General features: G+C 53.5%; 1 protein-coding gene and 1 non-coding gene across 5 annotated transcripts in view; one reads left to right on the top strand and one right to left on the bottom strand.

Annotated features, from left to right (window-relative positions):
- Nucleotides 1-9,093: 9,093 nt before the first annotated feature.
- LOC114812667 lies at nucleotides 9,094-9,231 on the top strand. The gene has a single exon (XR_003760318.1). It is a non-coding gene; the product is annotated as a small nucleolar RNA SNORA7 (small nucleolar RNA).
- A 4,392-nt stretch (nucleotides 9,232-13,623) lies between these two features.
- The window catches only part of PHC2 (polyhomeotic homolog 2), a 54,707-nt gene continuing 44,518 nt past the window's right edge, over nucleotides 13,624-23,812 (bottom strand). For 2 of the 4 annotated variants that reach the window (XM_029065596.2, XM_029065597.2), the window contains 6 exons: nucleotides 19,006-19,208; nucleotides 17,863-17,992; nucleotides 17,092-17,233; nucleotides 16,391-16,532; nucleotides 15,558-15,834; nucleotides 13,624-14,981 (listed from right to left, as the gene is read on the bottom strand). In XM_029065596.2, coding sequence (XP_028921429.1) covers nucleotides 14,827-14,981; nucleotides 15,558-15,834; nucleotides 16,391-16,532; nucleotides 17,092-17,233; nucleotides 17,863-17,992; nucleotides 19,006-19,208 — 1,049 coding nt within the window. In that variant the 3' untranslated portion in view covers nucleotides 13,624-14,826. The remainder of the gene's footprint in view (nucleotides 14,982-15,557; nucleotides 15,835-16,390; nucleotides 16,533-17,091; nucleotides 17,234-17,862; nucleotides 17,993-19,005; nucleotides 19,209-23,812) is intronic. The other 2 variants (XM_029065598.2, XM_029065599.2) reach the window with 1 other exon arrangement.

Genomic DNA, 23,812 nt, shown 5'->3' with positions numbered 1-23,812 from the left:
AGTTACAAGACAATCAAGTCCCATATGGGGTTTACAGTCTAATTAGGAGGGAAAACAGGTATCGAATCCCCATTTTGCAGCTAATAGAACTGAGGCCCAGAGAAGTTAAGACACTTGCCCAGTGACACATGATCCCTGTCCTCAAGAAAATTATAATCTCAAATCCTTGGCTTGGTTTCTTCTTAATATCTTCAGGAGACCTAGAACAGCTTTCAGCACACAACACGTTTCAGCAGATCATCAGTTGGTACTGGTACCAGTCCATATGAATTCCAGGCTGGTGAAGGGAGAGTTCAGTACAGATTCCTAGCTGGCAGAGGGATTGCTCCGTTCAGAATCCCAGCTGGCAAAGGGATATCTCAATACAGATACCTGACTGGCAGAGGGAGAGCTCAGTATAAAGCTCACCTCCTCCAAGAGGCCTTCCCAGACTGAGCTCCCCTTTTCCCTCTGCTCCCTCTACCCCCCCTTCACCTCTCTGCAGCTAAACCCTCTTCTCCCTCCTTTCCCTCTGCTCTTCCCCCTCTCCCGTCCCATCCCCTCAACTCTGTACTCATCCGCTCAAATGTATATATCTTCATCACCCTATTTATTTTGTTAATGAGATGTACATCCCCTTGATTCTATTTATTTGCTATTGTTTTAATGAGATGTTCTTCCCCTCGATTCTACTTATTGCCATTGTTCTTGTCTGTCCGTCTCCCCCGATTAGACTGTAAGCCCATCAAAGGGCAGGGACTGTCTCTATCTGTTACCGATTTGTACATTCCAAGCACTTAGTACAGTGCTCTGCACATAGTAAGCGCTCAATAAATACTATTGAATGAATGAAAGTATAGAGTCTTGGCTGGCAGATGGGGCACTCAGTTACAGATTCCCTGATGGCAGAGGGGGTGTCCCGTTCAGACTTGTAACTGGCAGAGGGAAAGCTCAGTACAGATTTCCAGATGGCAGAGGGGGTGCTCAGTACAGATTCCTGGCTGGCGGAAGAAGAGCTCAGAACAGAGTCCCAGCTGGTGGCTGCGGCGGGGAGACAACCTGTGGAGAGGGAGGCTGGGTTCTCCGGCTCGTCCTCTCCCCTGGACCCTCCAGGTTTTTACTCTCTGGACCTGAGCCATCAGGGTGGGCCGAATGAACGTCGACCCCCGGCCCTCTCCACCCCACCCAAGCCCCTGCGGCTCTCGGAAGGGGAGGAAGCAGCTGTGCTGTGCTGTGCTGTGCTGTACCGTGCAGCGGGGCAGGTCTGGGCCGGCTCCTGCAGCAGCTTGCTGCTCCTCCCTGGACTGGTCTGCCACCCTCGCCCGCCGGGGGCCCTGCAGGGGTTTGTAGGGGCAGGAAACATTCCTGTGGGATTGATAAGGCCCTGGACCGGGCTGCTCCTCTCCCCCAGGCTTCCCCTCCTGCCCTCACCTGCCCGCCCGGGACCATCCCGAGGGCCACGGCCTCTCTTGGCTTCGGACTCCAGGGCAGCACCTGCTTGGCTCCTGCTTCTTCTCCTCTCGTCTCCTCTGCCCTGCCCCGGCCCCCTCCCCACACAGGGCACCTCCGAGCTCAGAGCCTCACACACTTCCCCACCCAACCAGCTAGCTGGCCCACACGCGGAGGTTTTGGAGCATACATGCATATACACAAGCACACGCATGTGCACACACATGCCAGCCCTAGGTCACCGCAGGGGAGATCATGTGACATACAGCTTTGACTGGGCCTCTCCCACTTTCAATTCCCAAAGGGCACGGCAGCATAAGCACTGGGCACAGGGGTGGCCTTGTCCTTTGGGCTCTGGAGGCAGTGTTGCCTAATGGCTAGAGCAGGGGCCTGGGAGTTAGAAGATGCGGGTTCTAATCCCAACTCTGCCACTTGTCTGCTGGGTGATCTTGGGCAATTCACTTGTCTTCTCTGTAGTTCAGTTACCTCATCTGTAAAATAGAGATTAAGCCTGTGAGCCTTATGTGGGACGGTGGCTGAGTCCAACCCAATTATCTGGTATCTACCCCAGTGCTTAGTAGGGCGAATGGCATATGGTAGGCACTTAACAAATGCCACGATTATTATTCTAACTTTTATTTTATCCCCCATTTATCCACCTGCATATCCCTGTCAATCAATCCATCAATCAATCGTATTTATTGAGTGCTTACTGTATGCAGGACACTACACTAGGTGCTTAGGAGAGTACAACACAACAATATGATAGACACATTCCCTACCCATAACGAGCTTATAGCCCTTCTTCTGGCCCTGATGTTCCCCCGATGGGCATCAGGGAGCACTCCAGGACAGAGGACACAAAGAGGGAATGGGTTTCCAAGGCAACTTGGCCACCGGGCATTCCCTTTGGCAGGCCAGGATGGCACTATCCCCCTTCACCTCCCACCCCGAACCCCCTTCCCACATCACACCCACCACACACACATGGCTTGGAGGAAAGAGTACGGGATTGGGAGTCAGAGGACGTGGGCTCTAATATCAGCTCTGCTATTTGTCTGCTATGTGACCTTGGGCAAGTCAATTAACTTCTCTGGGCCTCAGTTACCTCATCTGTAAAAATGGGGATTAAGACTGTGAGCCCCACATGGGACAACCTGAATACCTTGTATCTACCTCAGCGCTTAGAAGGACCTGGCTTCTAATCCTGGCTCTGCCACATGTCTGCTGTGTGACCTTGGGCAAGTCACTTAACTTCCGTATGCCTTAGTTACCTCATCTCTGAAATGGGGATTAAGACTGTGAGTCCCCCAAGGGACAAGAACTGCATCCAACATGATCAATTTGCATCTACCCCAGCGCTTAGAACAAGGCTGGGAACATAGTAAATGTTTAGCAAGTACCATAATAATGATAATGATGATAATAATAATCACACTCTCTCTCTGTCTCTCACAACCTTTTTCCCCCACACCTGCAAGATGGCTGGGTCCACCCTCCGCCGCCCCAGGGCCTTTCCTCCAGTCCCATCTCCTCCCCTCCGCTGACAACTTGACTTTCTGGTTCCCACTGCTCCCAGGCTGCAACTTCTTGAGATCCCAGACGGCCCGGCCAGGGGGCCGGAGGCTACACATGTACAGTGCCTCGCATGTAGTAAGCACTTAATAAACACCATCATTATTATTATTATTATTATTATTACTGCTTACCCTATGCCCAACCCCAAGGTGCCAAGGCTGACCTCACACATCCTCAGTCCGTCGTGGCTATGATAGCCTCTTGGCTGGTGGGACCCTCAGAGTTCGATTCTCAAATTCCAGTTTGGGGATGATCGATTCCCACCACTGCTGCTTCCCTTCCCCCACACCATCCCCAGCCTCCTGCACACCCACTCCTTGTGATGATGATGATGATGATGATGGAGGCATTTGTTAAGCGCTTACTATGTGCCAAGCACTGTTCTAAGCACTGGGGGGGATACAAGGTAATCAGCTTGTCCCACATGGGGCTCACAGTCTTAATCCCCATTTTACAGATGAGGTAACTGAGGCCCAGAAAATTGAAGTACCTTGCCCAAGGTCGCACAGCAGACAAGTGGCTGAGCTGGGATTAGAACCCACGTCCTCTGATTCCCAAGCCTGTACTCTTTCCACTGAGCCACACTGCTTGCATCCTACGAAGGTCCCACGGAGCCAGAGCCAAACTGCACCCTTGTCAGGGGTCTGGCCAAATGGCAGAATTTACATCAAAAAAGCAGCACGGCCTAGTGGATAGAGCCCAGGCCTGGGAATCAGAAGGTCATGGATTCTAATCCCAGCTCCATCACTTGTCTGTTGTGTGACCTTGGCCAAGTCACTTTACTTCTCTGGGCTTCAGTTCCCTCATCTATAAAATGGGGGTTGAAACTATAAGCCCCATGTGAGACAGGAACCGTGTCGACCCATTTTACTTGTATCCACCCCAGTGCTTAGTACAGTGCCTGGGACACAGTAAACACTTAACAAATACTCCAATTATTATTATTACATCAAGGTCAAACAGGGCCCCATCAGCGTGGCTCAGTGGAAAAGAGCCTGGGCTTGGGAGTCAGAGGTCACGGGTTCGAAGCCCGGCTCTGCCACTCGTCAGCTGTGTGACTGTGGGCGAGTCACTTAACTTCTCTGTGCCTCAGTTACCTCATCTGTAAAATGGGGATTAACTGTGAGCCTCACATGGGACAACCTGATTACCCTGTATCTACCCCAGCGCTTAGAACAGTGTTCTGCACATAGTAAGCGCTTAACAAATACCAACATTATTAACTGATTTTAGTGCCCGTCTCCCTCACTAGACTGTAAGCTCCTTGTGGACAGGGGTCATGTCTACCGATTCTGTAACATTGTACTCTGCCAAGCTCTTAACACAGTGTTCTGCACACAGTGAGTGCTCAATACGTGTTTTTGATTGATTGACTGATGCCCTCTCCTGGCACACAGAGGAATTGCTCTCCTACCTGACCCCAGGCCCCGTCATTGTGCCTCGCTGGGCCCCCCTGTGTGATATCTCTGGGTTTCTGGGTCCCCAGTGCTGGGCTGGGTGGGGGTGTCCAAGTAATAATAATTTTGCTACTTTTTAAGCGCTTATACTTGCCAAGCACTGTTCTAAGCACTGGGGCACTGTTCTAAGCACTGTTCTAAGCGACCTGGCCCTTTAGCAGGGTAAGTCTTAGAATCATCAAATCCCAAGGCTGGAAGGCCCTTGGAGGCATCCACTCCACACCAGCTTTCGAGTGCTCCCCCTCAACGCTCCCCAACTTCCTCCTGGTAATAATAATAATAATTTTTGCATTTGTTAAGTACTTACTATGTGCCAGGCACTATACTTAGCACTGAGGTGGATAGAAGCAAATTAGGTGGGACACAGCCCCTGTCCCACGTGGGGCTCACAATCTTGATCCCCATTTTACAGATGAGGTAGCTGGGGCACAGGGAAGTGAAGCGACTTGCCCAAGGTCACACAGCAGACAAGTGGTGCAGCTGGAATAAGAACCTGTGACTTTCTGCCTCCCAGGCCCACGCTCCTCCCACTACTATGCCATGCTGTTTCTCCTGGGTGTGTGTGTGTGTGTGTGTGTGTGTACACATGCATGCCGGGGTGGGGGAGGGCGGTGCAGGAGGGGGACATCCCACATCAACATCCATCCTCGAGGTCTGCTCACTGGAGGGTAAGCCCTGGGCAGCTTAATTGGGGAAGAAGGCCAGACCCCAGAGCAGGGGTTAAAGGCCATATTACCGCACTCCTCAAGAATCTCCTGGGGTTGCCCATCCACCTCTGCATCAAACAGGAACTCCTCACTATTGACTTGGAAGCACTCAATCACCTTGCCTGATTTAAAGATAACTACTTCACCTCACTACTCTCCTACTACAATCCAACCCACACAATTTGCTTCTCTAATGTCAACCTTCTCACTGTACCTCAGTCTCGTTTATCTCACGGCTGACCTCTCACCCATGTCCTGCCTCTGGCCTGGAATGCCTTCCCCCTTCATAGCTGGCAGACAATTACTCCTTCTCTTCAAAGTCTTACTGAAGGCACATCTCCTCCAACAGGCCTTCCCTAAACCTTCATTTCATTTTCTTCCGCTTCCTTCTGCGTCAACCTGACTCGTTCCTTTTATTCATCCCCCCTCCCCGCCCCACAGCATGTATGTACACATCTGTAATTTTATTTATTTATAATCACTCATTCCGTTCCGCCTGGATTACTGCATCAGCCACCTTGCTGACCTCCCAGCCTCTAGTCTCTCCCATCTCCAGGCCATACTTCACTCTGCTGCCTGGATCATTTTCCTACAAAAACATTCAGGACATGTCACCCTGCAACTCAAAAAACTCCAGTCGTTGCCCATCCACCTCCGCATCAAACAAAAACTCCTTACCATTGGCTTTAAAGCAGTTCACCACCTTGCCCCCTCCTACCGCACCTACTACTCGCCGTCTACAATGCAGCCCACACACTTCACTCCTCTAATGCTAATCTGTTCACTGTGCCTGGGCCTCACCTATCTAGCCCACATCCTGTCTCTGGCCTGGAATGCCCTCCCTCCTCAAGTCCAACAATTACTCTCTCCCCTTCAAAGCCTTATCGAAGGCACATCTCCTCCAAGAGGCCTTCCCAGACTAAGCCCCTCTTTTCTTCTTCTCCCACTCCCTTCTGCATCACCCAGACTTGCTCTCTTGCTCCTTTGGTTCTCTCCCAGCACTTATGTACGTATCTGTTATATATTTGCCTTTCTCCTGCAGTCTAGACTGTAAACTCACTGTGGGCAGGGAATATGTCAATCAGCCATGGCCCAAACAGCCAGGATCTCAAGGCAGACCAGAGACCCTGGCAGAGGCAAGCAGTGGGCCCTGAGAGGAGAAAGGGCAGGGGGCAAGAGCTAGTGCTTGAGGTGACTGCTGCAGCAGAGCAGTAAAGGACAGAAGGGGCAAAGATGGGGCAGAGACAGCTCAGGAGGAGAGCCTCAGAATGAGACTGAAGTCCAAGAAGCAGCGTGGCTTAGTGGAAAAGGCACGGGCTTGGGAGTCAGGGGTCATGGGTTCTAATTCCGACTCCGCCATTTGTCTGCTGGGTTACCTTGGGCAACTCACTTGCTTCTCTGTCCCTCAGTTACCTCATCTGGAAAATGGGGATTAAGAATGTGGCCCCACATGGACAATCAGATTACCTTGTATCTACCCAGTGCTTAGAACAGTGCTTGGCATTTAACAAATACCATTATCATTATTATTTCTTCTTGGCTCTTCAAGTTTTTTCGAGCTAGGCTGTGGGTGGGGTTGGTGGACGGTGACAGATTTCCAATACAGCCTGGGGTAGGGGCAGAAGGCAGTGGCCTTGGATTCTGGGGGTTCCACATTGCTTGGGAAAGAGCCCTGGGATATTAATCAATCGTATTTATTGAGCACTTACTAGATGCAGAGCACTGTACTGAGCGCTTGGGAGAGTACAATACAACAGAATTAGCAAATACGCTCCCTGCCCACAACAAACTTTCATTCTAGAGCAGGAGAGAGACCTTAATATGAATAAATAATTTATATCATTTAAAAATATGTACATAAGTGGTGTGGGGTTGGGGATAGGCGAATATCAACTGTCCAGAGGTCAAACCTCCAGGTACATGGACGATGCAGGGGGGACATCTCACCCCGTCCTTGGCTGCCACTGCCCGGGCTGACTTCTGAGGGAGCTGATTGGGAAGGAAGCTGCAGAGACCCTTAGGGGTTCCAGATCAAAGCCCCAGCTCCTCTACGGAGCCTGACCAAGCCTCCCTCTCAGAGCACCGTGCTCTCCTCACCTTCCTTCCCTAACTCCCTTCCCCAGGGTGGCTAGTTCCTTTGCTCTGCTCTGCACTTGGGGAAAACCCTGATGTCAAACTGGGCTGAAATTACCTGGGTCACCTCTCCATTTCTGAGAGGCATGGGGCGGTTCCCCTTCTGCCCATCATATAGTGGATAGATCACAGGCCTAGGAGTCAGAAGGTCATGGGTTTTAATCCCCACTCTGCCACTTGTCTGCTGGGTGACCCTAGGCAAGTCACTTCACTTCTCTGGGCCTCAGTTACCTCATCTGTAAAGTGGGGATTAAGGCTGTAAGTCCCATGTGGGACAGGAACTATGTCCAACCTGATTACCTTGTACTTACCCCAGTGCTTAGAACAGTGCTTGCCACATAGTAAGCACTTAAATACCATTATTATTAATTACTATTATTATTCTCTTTCTCTTTCCAGAGCTCTGCTCTCCTCAGTCACGTCTGAAAAGTCAGGAAACACAGAGATGCCCCTTCACATTTGATATCCAGTTCTCAACGGTCAAAGTTCCTTTTTACACCAGAAAGGAGGTTAGAAAATGGAATAGTTGAATGTCAGGCCAGAAGAATGGGAAGCATATTTTCCAAGCCAACCAGGGCCAGCTTTCCTGGCACCTCATGTAGCTGCCCTCACCCCATGGCAGGGGGCCATGTGGGGCCCCTGCTGCCCAACTGGGTGGGTGGTCCCCCACTGCCCATCCCTAATAATAATGTTGGTATTTGTTAAGCGCTTACTATTCATTCACTCATTCAATAGTATTTATTGAGCGCTTACTATGTGCAGAGCGCTGTTCTAAGCGCTGGGGGAGATACAGGGTAATCAGGTTGTCCCACGTGAGGCTCACGGTCTTCATCCCCATTTTACAGATGAGGTAACAGAGGCACAGAAGTTAAGTGACTTGCCCACAGTCACATAGCTGACAAGTGGCAGAGCCGGGATTCGAACGCATGACCTCTGACTCCCAAGCCCATGCTCTTTCCACTGAGCCACGCTGACCCAAGTACCACCCTAGAGCTTCACAGCATCCCCAGGACTGACAGCTTAGGTGCTCTGGGTTCAGGGATCAGAGGGCAGGGCGTCCGGCTGCTCCCCGGGCGACACCCCGTCGGCCTCCAGTGGCAGGAGCAGGGACCAGGAGCCCCGCCCGCTTTGCTGTGCTGGGATAAAGCTGGCCACGGACCTGTATTTCACTCTCTTTCCTCATAGTCAGGCTACTGTAATAATAATAATTAATAATTATAGTATTTGTTAAGCACTTACTATGTGCAAGGCACCGTACTAAGCACCGGAGTGAATACAAGCAAATTGGGTTGGACACAATCCCTGTCCAATGCGGGGCTCAGGGACTCAATCCCTATTTTATAGATGAGGTAACTGAGGCAGAGAAGTGTCTTGCCCAAGGTTACACAGCAGACAAGTGGCAGAGTTGGGATTAGAACCCACGACCTTCTGACTCCCAGGCCCATGCTCTATCCACTATGCCATGCTGCTTCGTGGCTTAGTGAATAAAGCATGGGCCTGGGAATCAGAAGGACCTGAGTTCTAATCCGGACCCTGCCACATGTCTGCTGTGTGACTTTGGGCAAGTCACTTAACTTCTCTGGGCCTCAGCTACCTCATCTCTAAAATGAGGATGAAGAGTGTGAGCCCCATGTGAGATGAGGCCTGTGTCCAATCTGATTAACTTGTATCTACCCCAGTGCTTAGAACAGTGCTTGGCACATACTAAGTGCTCAACTAGAACCATGATAATTATAATAATACAAAATAATAAGAATGAAAAAAAAATTGTATTGGTTAAGCGCTTATTTCTCCTCTCAGGGGCACATCTGGAGAGTTTCCAGTCCTCTACCAGTCTCGGCCAAGGGAGGGAGAGTCAAGCAGGGATATACCCATTCCATTCCTAGCTTGGGCAGTGGCTAGTGAGTGAAAGGCAATCTACTACAAGTCAAAACTCACCTATGCTGGGCAGCAGCGGCATGGGAGACAGTCGAGGGCGGAGACTCAGGTTTACTGTGCAGAAGAAGGCAATGGTAAACCACTTCTATATATTTACCAAGAAAACCCTACGGATACACTACCAGAAAGATTGCAGGTGGAGGTGTGGCGTTCTGGAAGAGATGTGTCCATGGAGTTGCTAAGGATCGGCGATGACTCGACAGCATAAAACAAGTGCTTCCTTAGCGCTAAGGTAGAAATACAATATAAGCAGATCAGACAGAGTTCCTGTCCCACACAGGGCTCACAGTCCAAGTATTAGGATGAGGGAATATGAGGGAGAATAGGTATTTAATCCCCTTTTTTCAGATGAGGAAACTGCGGCCCAGAGCAGTGAAGTGACTTGCCCAAAGCCACATAACAGACAAGTGGCAAGGTCTGGATTAGAACCCAAGGCCTCTGACTTCCAGGCCTGGGCTCCTTCCCCCTTCACCTTGCCTGCTCCTGGCAATACTATCCCAGTTTCAGTCATCGAAGTACCAGGGGGCTCACTTTCTGTTTCCATCTTTTGGGTGCCCCATCCCATTGTGATCCTCCTTGGGGGCTCCATGCCAGTCTGGACAGTGGAGTCCTCGTGCCCATCTGGGACTTGCCTGTCCCTCCTGGCCTTCTCCAAAGATTGCCCCCTCCCTCCCTCCTTGCTGCCTCTTCTCTTCCTGTCTGCCTTTCTCCCTCCCCCCGCCTCCAAGTTCACCCTCTCACAAGAAGTTTCCGCTCCTGCAGACCAAGCCCTGTCCTTCTTGCCAAACCAAGTCCCTCTTAGACGGGTCAGCCTCCCTTGACCCAGATCAAGTCTGGGCCCTGGGGATGGAAGGCTTTTCACTTGGCAGAATTGTGCTCTTCTGTCTCTACAAGGTTGGGGCCCCAGCCTTCCCCTTTAGAGCAGCCTGATCTCGGACCAGATTGCGGGAAGTGACTTCAATGGGATGATATTGAGGGGGGCACAGGGAAAGAGGACACAAAAAAGATAAATGGCGGAGCCTGGATTAGGCCTGCTATGTACCTTCAGGAGCTTGCTTCTTCCTACCCGTCATTTATTTTAGTATCTGTCAGATTGTAAAATCACTGAGGGCAGGGATGGTGTCTACAAACTATTATCCTCTCCCTTACTTTCTCTCCCTTGGTTCAGTGCTCCTCACACAGTCACTGCTCAATTAGCACTGACTTGAACAGCCTCCCTGCCTCACCCATGACCTTGCTGCCCTCTTCGCAGGGGGTGGGGGTTGGGGAAGAGGGGGCTGGGCTGCCTGGGCCTGGGGACAATGTGAGAGAGGGGGTGGACACACAGGATTGGACTTGCTCTGCTCTGCAGTTGGATGCCTGCTCCCTCTGCAAATAGAGGAGGTGATTGTTGACTGTAAGCTCCTTGTGGCTGGAAATGTGTCTGTTACATTGTTATAGTTTATTCTCAGAAGCGCTTACTACAGGGTTCTGCACACAGTAAGCACTCAGTAAATACAAACGATTGATTGATTGGGCAGGGAAAGGAGGGAGGGGGGGATGGTCTCAGAGAAAAATTGGACTGGGCAAGAGCCTTTTTCCCCTAGGTCTGGCTCTTCCTTTCCTGTTAGCCTGGGCTACAAACCAGGAAGGAGACCTCACAATCAATCAATCAATGCTATTTGAGCACTGACTCTGCTGAGCACTGTACGGGATCATGTATGGAACACTTGGGAGACTACAACAGTAGTTGTTAAGCACAATCCCTGATTTCGAGGAACACACAGCCCAGTAGGGGAGACATTTTAGTAAACTACAGGGAGGGGAATAATGTTGGTATTTGTTAAGTGCTTACTATGTGCCGAGCACTGTTCTAAGCGCTGGGGTAGACACAGGGGAAGCAGGTTGTCCCACGTGGGGCTCACAGTCTTAATCCCCATTTTACAGATGAGGGAACTGAGGCACAGAGAAGTTAAGTGACTTGCCCACAGTCACACAGCTGACAGGTGGCAGATCTGGGATTCGAACTCATGAGCCCTGACTCCAAAGCCCGTGCTCTTTCCACTGCGCCACGCTGCTTCTCTGAGGAGGAAGAGGGGAAGACATCTCCATCATCGCTGTTGCTTTTTAGTTTGCCCAAAACACGGCACGGATTCATGGTGAGAAGAGTCCAGCCGGGATCAGTCTGGACCCCAACTCCCAACCAATATCCAGGGCCAAGGCCGAGGTGACCCGTGAAGCGTGCCCTAGAGAGCAGGTGGGAGCTGTGGGAAATCTCCCTGATCAAAGGGAAAGCCACCAGCCCAGACAAGGCTGCTGCTATTGTCTTTTTTTAATCTGGTATTTGTTAAGAGCTCATTATGTGACAGGCACTGTACTAAGCACTGGGGTAGACACCAGCTAATCAGGTAGGAAACAGTCCATGTCACACATATGGCTCCCAGTCTTAGTCCCCATTTTACAGTTTACTGAGGCCCAGAAAAGTTAACTGAGTTACCCAAGAACACACAGCAGACAAGTGACAGACTGGGACTAGAACTCAGGTCCTTTGGCTCCCAAGGCCCGTGTTCTATCCACTAGGACACACTGCTTCCCAATCAATTAACTGATTCCTGTCCCGGGCCCACCAGCCTGTCCCAGGTGCTTGCTTCCATCTGTGAGGTAGCCTCTCTGTTGTTATTGATAGGGCTCTTCAAGTCAGTGGGGCCGCCAGGTCCAGAAGAGCAAGGATTTAGGGGCTCCTCCGTGAGGAGGGCATTAAAGTGGGGCAGGGGAGAGAAGGGGGGTCTTTAGGACCCCAGTGTTTTCAGGAGGCAGAGAACAGACTGAGGATACAGGGGAAGGTGGCCAGGGGATGGTGAGCGTTCTGGCCAAACACCTTCTGAACGCTTCCTCGGACACAATGGATACACCTTTCCAGACCGTCTAATGCAGAGCCAGGGAGACCAGGGTGATGCTTCCCTGAGCCCCAGTGTTAACTGCTTTGTGGGTAGGCCTGTTCTCGCTCCTACTTGGACCTTTGAACCCCATTTGGGTCAGGGACTATGGCCCACCTGATTGACTTGTATCCACCCTAGTGCTTAGAACAGTGCTTGACATCATAAGTGCTAATAAATACCATTTAAAAAAAAGCAACAGGGCACAGGGATATGAAAATAAATACTCGTGGAGGGGTTCCTTAGCCCCTTTATCTGAGTAACAGCATCACTTCAGAACAAGCCACAGCCTCCTGGCTTCCTTTCAGTCTCCATCTTAGACCCTGGTCTTGAAGGGGGAGGGGAGAAGGGCTGCCCCAGCCTCTTGGATGGCATCCATGGCTACTGCCTGAGTGCTCATGTTCCTCCAAGAGGCCCGGGATCCCTGCTGCAACTTGGGGCTCTTCCCACACGTCGATTCCTGGTTCCAGCTCTAGCTCGGGACCTGGCACCCTGGGGGCTGCTAGGAAACAGCCTGAGTTCACAGCTCTGCCTTCCCACCCCCCAGCCCACCCCGCTCTCTGAGGGGACCCTCCACTCTCCCCCTCCCTATCCCTATTCCCTTTCAGGGAGCAGTGACCCAATCTCTGCACTGAATCTGAAATCTAGTCTTCCTCCATCTGTCATCTTTGCCTAGAGCTATTTTTTTTTCCCCTTTTCATTTCTCTTGCAGGGTGCTTCCCTATTTTTTCTTTCAGCAGCTGCTCTCCACCCCTTCTTTCCCAGATGCACCCTCCCAGGCTCAGGGCCAGCACCACTCCTATTGGTCAGTGCTTGTTTCCTATTGTCATATTCTGTCGCTGAGAAGTCAGGCCAGGCTACTTGCAGGCAAAAGCCCTAGCCCTGTCCCAGCCAGCTCTACCCTTTGTAAGGGGCAGAAAGTGGGCCCTAACCAGGCTGTCTTGGATGCCACTTTCAGGGACAGGATTGGACCAAGAGTTTGGAGTACCCAGTTGTCACAGAGAAGCAGCATGGTATAGTGGGTAGAGTACAGGCCTGGGAGTCAGATGGTCATGGATTCTCAACCCAGCTCTGCCCCTTATCTGATTTGTGACTTTGGGCAAATTACTTCACTACTCTGTGCCTCAGTTACCTCATATGTAAAATGGGGATTGAGTCTGTGAGCCCCATGTGAGACAGGGACTGGGTCCAAACCAATTTTTTGTATCCACCCCAGAGCTTAGTATAAGGCCAGGAACATAGTAAAGCGTTTAACAAATGCCATTAAAAAAAAAAATGACACTTCAGGAACACTGGGTGAAGGAAGCCTATCGTGGCCTGCCTCCCACACAGAAGTCACGGGTCCAATATCCATGTCACCACCTCTTAGGCCACCTGCCCCACCCACCTTGATTCCCGGTAGAGGCAGGGGACTGAAGTCCTGCAGGTACAACCTCACCTACCCATCAGGAATAAGGGAAAGTCAAGGCAGCTTTTACAAATTTATTTTAAAAAAACCACAAAAGGTTTAAAAAGTCCTTCATTTCCTACCCTGCTTGAGGCCCAGCCCCCTTGAGGAAAGCCCCATCTTGGCCTGCTAGTCCAGAGGGCCATCCTCCCAGCAGCTTCCAACAGGGCAAGGCAAAGGCTAGCCCTCTTCCTGCCTCACTGAGCATCACTACCTGTCGCAAAAAGTCTGGGATAGGGCAGGGGAAGGAAGGGGAGGGCAGGTAAGAGCAGGGCAGGACGTTACCTGGGGCTGCCCTTTCTGGGCCAGTTGGGATAGGGGCTCTGGCCAGACTGTGCCGGAGGGAAGGAGAGACTGGGGACTTGGGCCTCGATTCTTCCCCTCCTCCAAGACTGCTTCTGTTGTGACTCCTTAATGCTGTTTGTGGGAATGCATGGCATACGAGGCAATTCACAGTGTGAGGTGCTGGTTTCCAAGGGCTCAGCGAGTTTGACAAGCCCAGGAAAAGAAATCCAAACATCCTCCTCCTTGGGCTGGGGCTGCAGCTCCTGCCCATTTCCCACCAACAGCTCAGCTTGGCCCACACGTAACCTGCACACTCCACAGTCCATGTGTGAATGTCTCTCTCTCTCTCACACACACATCCCCCCACACACAGCATTAAGGCGGCCCTGCTGGTGGGCACGGCAGGTTAGCCCAGCTCCTTTCTCTCGACCAACTTGGGGAGCAGAGGGGAGGACCCCAGTTGCTATGGTGACGATAGGCCCAAGGGAGAGGGAAGTAGTAGAAGAAGAGCTACCAAGCCTGGGGAGGAAGGGCGGAAGAGGGGGAGGGCAGGGGAGGCAGGGCATGTGAGAGACCACCTGACCTGGCTTCAGGGCCCTGCTCACTCAGGCTCGGGAACGTTGAGGTTATCATCGCCCCTGGAGCAGGGGGAAGAAGCTGAGGCTACAAATATTTACAACCACAGAGCACCCAGCTTCTGCACCCTCAGCCTTCTCTTCCATGGCAGAAGGGAAGGCCCTTGGGGGGGCGGGAGGGGTGTGTGAGAGTGTGTGTGTGTGTATGAGTGAGACAGAGAGAAAGGGAAAGAAAGGACGGGGAGCCTGCTGGCAATGCTCTGGCCCTAGCTCCCCTCAGGAGAGTATGGCTCTGGTCCTCCCGCTTCGGCTCTCTTCTCTCCTCACTCAGAGGTGGGGCGGGAGCACAGGGAGGGATGGGGCCTAGGAGTCCTTCAGCATGCTGATGCGGGCGTAGATCTTGAGGGCAGGGCCCAGTTTGATGTTCATGGCGCTCATCAAATGGTCCTCCTTGAGCAGCAACAGTGCCTGCCCATCAATCTCCTGGGCTCGGAACTCCTCCGCGATCTCCTGGCAGCCTGGGAAGGGTAGACCAAACCGTCAGAGGATGAAGGGGTAGGGTGGCAGCGTGGGCTAGAGGCTCCAGAACTGGGCCCAGGAAGGGGGAAAGGCAAGGGGTTAAGCTCTGGAAGTGGTGTTCTTCTGGAAAGGGAGTGAACACCCTGAGTGTCACCCTCCTTAGCACTCACGTCAGCTCAATTTATTCATCTTCACCATTGGAGATGAAAAATTTCCTTATGGAGAAAGCTGCTTGTGGGCAGGGACTATGAACTTCTTTATTCTGGTCTTCAAAGGACCCAGGACAGGACAGAACACCACCCTCGAGTGTTTACTCAATAAATGCAGGAAGGGGGGTGGGAGGAGGAAGAGGAGGAAGAAAAGGAGAAGGAGGAGAAGTAGGGGGTTCCATGTTAGAGAAAGCCCCAGGAGAGGCCAGAACTGCCTGGCTGGGGCAGAGGGAGCTGGAAACCCCAGCCTGAGAGGCCCCAGGAACAGAGAGCTCCATACTTGGGAAAGAGTCCCCTGCTCACTTGGCCCAAGCCCACCCCAGGTCCAGCAGAGGTCATGGGACGGAAGAATCCGGAGGCCCTTACCCGGCAGGGAGCGGATGAACTCGTACACGTCCTCCACGTTCCACTTGGTGGGCTCGCTGGGCAGGAAGTGGTGCCCGACACCCACCAGGTCCCGCATGTGCATGTCTGGGAGCTCCAGGTCCCTCTGGGCCTGGCGGCGGCGGGAGGTAGAGGAGCTGGCAGAGATGGGAGACAGTGGCTCCTCGTAGCTGGAGTTGTCTGAGCAGCGGCTCGAGTCCTCCTGGCTGTGGGTGAGCTGCAAGGCTGCCGTCACCGAAAGGGGCACGGCCCCAGGGGGCTGCAAGCCAACACGATAGCCCGGTCAGCCTCTGAGGAGCCCAAGGGCGGCAGAGTGGGGGTGATGTGGGGATGAAGGCCTAGGCTCCTAGAGGAATCTGGGCAGAGGGCAAAGGAAGGGGGTTCAGCTTCATCCTATGAGCCGGCACTGGGGGCGGTCCCAGGCCCTCCCTCCCAGAAAGGAAGCTTCTGAGTGGGGAGGCCTCACCTGCTTCCTTGCACACAAACCTGGGATAGGCCCATTTCCTCCAGGAAGCAACAAGAGAATGTGAGACATGGGAAGGTAAGGAGGCGGGCGGGGAAGGAGGGAAGCAAGAGAGAACTGAGGAAAGGGCCCAGGGAAGGAGACAGGTCCTTGGCATGGGAGAAAGGGAGATCCGCACAATGAGTCTGGATGGGGTACTCTGACACTGGTTCCCTAGTATAGTGTTCTGCACACAGTAAGTGCTTAATAAATACGACTGATTGATTCCCTAGACCAGAGGGAAACAGAGATGGGGAAGGGTCGGGCATCCTTCTTGGTGAAGGACCGGCTTTCAGGTCCCCAAGCCCCTCACCTGCTTCTTGGCCTCCTTGGTGAGGGTCTGCAGGCCCCCCTTGCTGGTCCGCCGGCGGTTGTGGGGCGGCCCCCCCGGCTTCTGTAGCTTGCTCCGGTCCGAGTGAAAGAGCCCCACCCGTTTGGTGCAGCCTACATTGTACCTGTAAGAGAAGCCAGGAGTGGGTGAGGGCCAGGAGACACAGAGAGGGGGGTTATTTCTGAGGGTGGGGGCCGAGTCCCCTTCCTCTCTTCCACACCTGAAGCCAGAGCTTCCAATTCTCCACTGCTCCCCTGGAAAGAGGTGAGAGGAAGGCACCGCTCTGGTGCCCATGCAATGGCAGCGAGGCTAGGAGGGAGGGCAGGAGAGTGCTTGACTTCTGCAGGGCCCAGCCCATCACAACCCCTTTTCCTCAGGAGTCTCTGGGAGTTAGGTGTGGTAGGGGCAGACTGGAGCCTGGAATCAAGCCAGGCAGGAGTGTAAATACCTAAAACAGGCTTCCTGGGAGTAGATACCTCTCCCTGGATTGGGGGAGGTAGGAAGACGGGAGGAGGAACGGGAGGAGAAAGAGAAGGATGACAGAAGGAGGCCCTCTTGGGATAGGAGAGATGTGAAGTGATCTGAGAACAAGGACGGCAAGGGTGCAAAGGGCTAAACGTAGAGCCCCGGGGGTGGGGCTGGAGAGGAGTCGGGGTGTGATTGAAGGAGCCAAGACCACTCACCTCTTGGCACAAGCCATGGAGCAGAAGCGCTTGGATCGCTTGAACTTATAGGCAAAGTCTACCCGGCCACATAGCTCACACTTGAGCTTCAGGGGAGCCCCTTCCTCTTTGGATTCTGAAACAAGCACACAGACCCCCTTGTCTGGGAGGAGGGACCCAACTCCAGCGTCAGGGCTCAGCGGTGACGGCAACAGCAGCAGCAGCTGCTCCCCTACCCGAGCCCCACTTCCCCACGTGCTCCCCGATGGCGGGGCCTGCTGCTGTCCCACCCTCTGCCCACTGCTGCTCCTTCTCCTCCTTGGGCCTGCCGGGTTTGGTCTCTCCCTCCATGAGCCGCTGTGCGGCAGGGATCTCCCGGCTCCTCTCGTTTGGAAAAGGCAGCATCCCTCCCCGAGGTCTTTGGGCTCTCCACCAGCCTCAGGGCCCCAGGCTTGGCCAGATGACCTTTTCCCTGGCCTGGCTGGATGGTGGCCTTGGAGAGGCAGATCCTCGATCTCCGTGCTGGGATGCCGCCTCCAGGAGATGACCGGTCCCTGTGGCAGCTTCTGCCCCGGTCCGGGAAGTGAGCATAAAGCCGCAGTGTGGGATTTCAAGGCAAAAGGCCTACGGGCCTATTAGCCTTAGATTAGCAGCGGGATACGGGAGAGCTCATCTCCCTCTGAATCTGTCCCGGTCCAGTCCAGCTAGACCCTCCCCTCAGTTTGGGCCACCACCCCTTGCAAATCCAGCCCCCGTGAGCTGCTGATTCTGGCCCGCCCAGGCACTCCCTACCTTGCAGATAGGGTTCTTCCATGTCGGAGTCAGTGGTGGTAGTGTTGTCCTGCTGGGGGAGTTTCTCCGCCGGGAGCCCCTGGGCATACTGCTTCCTGAGATTGCCCACCAGCAGGGAGGAGCGGCCCACCTGTATGACAGTCCGGGCAACAGGTCCCCAGAGGTGAGGGGGGCTGAGGAGGTAGGGGGCCTCTTCTCTAACCCTCCCACTTCCCAGTCACCGGCTCGTGAAGGAGGGCACATCTGAATATAAACCAACCCCCTCCACACTCACACCCACCCCCATCCCGCAAAGCCTAAGTCGAAGAGAAACCACTGTGGTCTGCTGACTAAAGTCTGGGAAGTCCTCAGGGAGAGGAGTGGGTTACCCTGGGCCCACCGTGGGAGGGATGCCAGAGATCGGGGCGAGTACTGGAAGTCGGGGCCTTGGGATACCGCTGATGGGGGCTTGAAAATCAGGGGGCCGGAGGGCGCTCTGGGACCCTAGGAACCTCGGGGAGGGGGCCCATTGGTATGCACTGCTTCCTTTTTGGGCAGGGCTGGCACGCACTGCTTGGCACATTCCACCTACTGAAGCAGAATGGAGGCCCGAGGTGTAGTTGGTGTGGTGGCTTTTCATCTTCAGGATGATTATTATGACTACTGCAGTTATTGAGTGCTTATTCTGTGCCCAGTTCTGTACTAAGACTGGGGTAGATAAGTGATTTGCTTTTCAAAAGCCCCAGTTCTGGTAAGGGTTCGCAAGGGTTCCCACTCCCCAGCGCATTAGGGTTGACTTTCCTAGGCCCAGCCAGCCCTCCCTGGCCCCTGTGGGCTCTAGCCCCAGGCCTGAGGTGGCTGAGCCACCGCTATAGAACCTCTCCACATCCGTGCGCTCTCTGACCGACACCACTGCAGGTGGCTGGCCCTGAGCCCAAACTGAGGGGGGTCCTTCCTGAGCAAGTGACTTGGTAGAGAGAGAAGTCAGTGATTGGGAGGGGGGCACCACCTCTCAGGGTACACTGGAAGCTCCTGGCTGAGGATCTGGCCAGTCAAGGGTCTGTCACCGTCCCCCCCTGGGGACCCCAGGGGTCAGTGATCAAGAGATTAGCTCCTTGGGCACACATTAGACAGTCTCTAAAGAGGGAAAGAAGACATGCATACCGGGAAAGGCTCCGCACCCTCCTGGATCACAAAGCCCTCGATAACGTGCGTCAGGATTTGGGGTCTGACAATGGCGTGGGGCGGCTTAGTCTCACCATTCTGGGGGGCGGTGCCAGCAACGCTAGAGGCAGAGCTCCCGTTCCCTGAGGTCATGCCGGGGCTGCGGAGGTCGTGCTGCTCACGAACAACGCCCTGCCCTGGCTCTGGAGTTGGGGAAGAGAGAGAAGGAGCAGGAAGAGGAGACAAAAGGACAAAGAGTCAGAGTCCGGGGTGGGAGTCGGTGGCCGGGCCCTGCTGGCTCCCTCCAGGCAGGTGGGTCCCACCACACTGGGGAGCCCCCACGGACCACCCTCGCCACCCTGCCCGACGCAAGACGGATCCCAGCCAATACCGCTCCTGTCCTCAGTCTCATGCTACCATCTGTCTGAGGGGGCCAGCCAAAGCCAGCTGAATGGTCCCGGACTCTGCCCTTTTAGAGTTTCACGCTCTGAGACCAACCCCAACCTTACTGATAAGCAAGTAGAAGGACCTGCAGACAAACCAATCCATGTAACAGAGAGAAGGCGACATCCAAAGCCGGCCCATGATTAAAGAAAGAATCCCCTCTGTACCCGGTTGTGGGAATGGGAGGAGGGGTCTGGGACGATCTTTGCCTCCCTCCACTCGGTTGGGGAAAAGGGGACGATAAGAGGCCTTGGAAACAAGGGTTGCCAAAGCCCTGGATCCCGGCTCTCTTCCTCCCCCTCAGCTAAGGCAAAGGGGGACCCTTGGAGTCGGGGGGGAAGGGAGGGAAGGGGAGGGTTACTCTCTGGATGCCGGACCTGGGGCCTGACACCTGCCGACCATAGGTTCGGCCTACAAGTACCTTCTCATGGTGGGCAGCGGCCCAAGCTGCCCGGGATTTTCCTCTGGCCTTTCTCCATTCAGAGATTTCCACGCCAGCCCTCGTGGACCCTCCCTCTCCTCCCCAGTTCCGTAGCCCACCTCCCTGATGGACTCTCCAGGCAGGGAAAGGGGTCCTGCCGGGCCGCAAACTGGCCGGAGCAAGAGCCTGGAAGAGGCTCCCGTCTCTCCCTTCACACCTATCACAAGAGATGGGAATGACCTGTGACCTCTGTCTCAGTCCCCTTCCTGCCCACATCTCTGTCGCTTTGAACCATGACTGGGTAACCACCTTCACACACCTCCATCTCAAAGATTTCTCTCGAGGAACTCTCTTCTATGATCCTCACCTATTCAAACCCTTTGGTCCTGACCACTGCAAAGAAACCCACCTCAATCCATGACCCGCTTGCTCTCCACGAGAGATGTCCACTGCTCACCTGTTGGCTCTTGACCTCGCCCCTACCGAGCAGTAGCCTAGTGAAAAGAGCCTGGGTGTCAGACGACCCTGGGTTCTAATCCTGGCTCTGCCATTTGTCTGCTCTGTGACCTTGGCAAATCATTCCATTCTTTGTGCCTCAGTTTCCTCATCTGCAAAATGGGGGAGTCGATACCCATCTTCCCTCCTACTTAGACAGCAGGCCCCATTGGGCAGGGACTCTGTCCGACCTGATTAACTTGTATCTGCCCCACACTTAGAACAGTGCTTGTTCACAAGACGAAACCGCTGAACAAATACTACGAATCTATGGTATATACACATATATTTAGACCGTGAGCCCTGAGTGGAATTAGATGATCTTAGAAGGAGTGTGGCCTAGTGCAAGGAGCACAGGCCTGGGAGTGAGAGGACCTGGATTCTATTCCTAGTCTGCGTCTTGGCTGCTGGTGATCTTGGGACACTCAGTTCTCTTCTCTGTGCCTCGATTGCCTCAACTGCAAAATGATGATCAATACCTGATTCCCTTTCCCTACTTATGAAGGGGGCTCCATGTGGTACTTGATTATTTCGTATCTATCTCAGCGCTTAGTACAGTGCTAGGCATGTAGTAAGCTCACAATTATTATTAATACTATTGCCCATTCCAGATCCTTTCTCCCTACTGATCTCCCACTGGCCCACGACAGAATCCTCAATCTCACACACCTCACGAGAGAGAGCGAAGGAACCCTCTACTCTTCCTGCTTCTCGGTCACCTCACAGACCCCCATGCTCCCTCTCCATCTTTGGTTCCACTATTCCCCTGCCACCACTAGTATTGTTTTCACCAACCGAGGCCCATTCCACTGCAAACTATCGTGAACCCATTTTGAGGGGAGGAGGGCTAAAGCTCAGTTGCAGCAAAGATAGCCAACTCACCCCTCAGAGGCCTGGACAATATACACTGCTCCGCTCAGGGATCGGAGGGGGAGGGTGGAAAGAGAGAAAGGGGGCCGAGATGGGGGAGGACACCCCCAACCCCTGCCCATGGTTGAGCAGGAATGCCACATTCCACATTTTCCCAGCAGAAGAGCCGGGAGGAAAGATTATCAATCTGACTGACCAGGAAGGGATGGACCCCAGTGACAGAGTCGCTGGTCAGTGGTACGGGCGCCGACCGAGGGCTTCCAGTACCCAAGATAGGCTCTCTGTCAACCAATCGTCTGTTTTGATGGGGTCCATACTGGATGAGAAGTTCCTATTCTAGGGATACCTATTCTGGGGAGCTCGTCTTTGCTCAGCTCGTTGCTCTGTCCAAGCGGCACCTCCGCTCCTGGAATAGAAGTCTGGGCTATTTCTGGATTGACCCAGCCAACTCTCCCTCCTCCTCACCCCCCGCCGCCAGCCCCAGCCAATTCTGCACTGGGCTGAGATTAATGTAATCTGCTTCTAGGCTCTCCTGTCTGGGCCCTGACTTCAGGGCAGAAAGGAGCAACCAGCACCACCTTGGGCTTCTAGGGAGATGGAGCCAAAGGCCGACAGAGCCACCAGTGCAACATGGAGAAGCAGCGTGGCTCAGTGGAAAGAGCCCGGGCTTGGGTGTCAGAGGTCATGGGTTACTCTCGGCTCCGCCACTTGTCAGCTGTGTGACTTTGGGCTTAACTTCTCTGTGCCTCAGTTACCACATCTGTAAAATGGGGATGAAGACTGTGAGCTCCACGTGGGACAACCTGATTACCTTGTATCTACTCCAGGGCTTAGAACAGTCTTGGCACATAGTAAGCGCTTAACAAATACCAACATTATTATCATCATCTTGGGAACTTCCATGCCAGTTCCCAGTCACTTATGGGGACCCAGGCCCAGATCCTTTCTGCACTAAAAGTGGCTGTGCAGGACTTGCTGGGGGAAAGGAGAGAAGAGTCCAAATGGGAGTGGCTGAGTGGGGCAGCAGCGGCAAGCTTCCTGCTTCAGTGATCGAGGGGAGAAACTACTTTCCCAGCACTGTTGGTCAGTCCTGCCGAGTCCCAACTCTTTCAAACTGGGATCCCCCTGGGTTCACCTCAGCCTCCAACAAAATGAACATAAACCACCCCCAAAACCCTGCGCTGTCTCCACACTGGGTAGAAGGGATGTGTGCAGTTTGAGGCGGCAGAGGTAAAAGACATTGAGGGGACGGACGGGGACCCAATCAATGACACTATCATTCTGGAGGGGTGGGAAGGGGCAGTGAATGGGCAGAGGGCCGGCATGACAGCCAGTGCCACGTGGCGCCTGCCACTGCCAGCTGCGGGAGTTGGGCCCCCTGGATTTCATCCCAGCCTGGTGGTCATTCCTCAGCAGGGTGACCTTCAAAAGACTCACTCCTTTCCCAAGTCCCGGTTTCCCTGACTAGAAACGTGGTAAAGTGGCCCTCCTCACTGATGGATATCTGCCAAAGGCTTCCTGAACACAGAGGTGAGCCAGACACAGTTGCCGGCAGTTGCTTCCAGGCTTCTGCCCCCTGAAACTCTCTAGGTAGCACATAGGGGCAGACAGACACAGGGTGAGGACAATAATAATAACAATTGTGGTATTTGTTAAGTGCTTACTATGTGCCAGGCACTGTACTACTAAGAGCTGGGGTAGATACATTCAAATTGGGTTGGACACAGTCCCTGTCCCACATGGGGCTCATAGTCTCCATCTCATTTTACAAATGAGATAACTAAGGCACAGAGAAGTAAAGTGACTTGCCCAAGCCCACTCAAGTGGCAGACTCAGGATTAGAACCCCTGACCTTCTGATTTCCAGGCCCTTGCTTTATCTACTAAATATTGCCGCTTCCTCATCTGGGCAGCTGAGAGAAAGAGAGAGGGACGGGGACACACACACACGCGCGTGCCTTTTCTCCACCTCTTTCAGAACCCTCTTTCAGAACAGGGTCAGCGGAGAAGCAGAGGGTCACAGCAGTGAGCACAGTCTGGGGCTTACCCAACTGTAACAACAGCAGCAGCCTGGGCCATTCTGGCACCCAGTGCCCTGAGGGTAGGTTGCCCTACCCCCACCCCATGCTTTGGAATGACATTGGAAAAGGGTATGAAATGAGGGGAGGGAGAAGTCTTGCCACAGTCTCCCATCACCTCTGGACCGACTTCTTGGGGCATGGGGTGGAAGAAATGTGACGCTGCTCACGCCAGACCTAGGAGGATGAAGTTGTGGTCAGAGGAAGGACACCAAGACCACATCTCTGGGTACAAAATGACTTAGTTTTGGTATTTCCCTCTGGTATGAAAACTCTGGATGGGAAGACTGGACCACCTGGACATTATTCCTCCTGCTGTGCCATTTTTCTCCAGCACGGGGTAGCATGCCCATCCCCACTCACCAAAAGACTAGATGCTCACTCCCAAAATCACACCTCCCTCCTATCAGCAAATTCCCTGGATGTTTGGGGGCATTTGTGGAGTTGGTCAGCGTGCACAAGGCCGGAAGCCAGCATATCCTAGAGGAGGCGGACAGTTG

This window comes from Ornithorhynchus anatinus, chromosome 5 (assembly GCF_004115215.2).
Source record: "Ornithorhynchus anatinus isolate Pmale09 chromosome 5, mOrnAna1.pri.v4, whole genome shotgun sequence".
Classification (NCBI taxonomy): Eukaryota; Metazoa; Chordata; class Mammalia; order Monotremata; family Ornithorhynchidae; genus Ornithorhynchus; species Ornithorhynchus anatinus.
The sequence above is the reverse complement of the archived record's forward strand: the minus strand, read 5'-3'. Positions and strand labels throughout refer to the sequence as shown.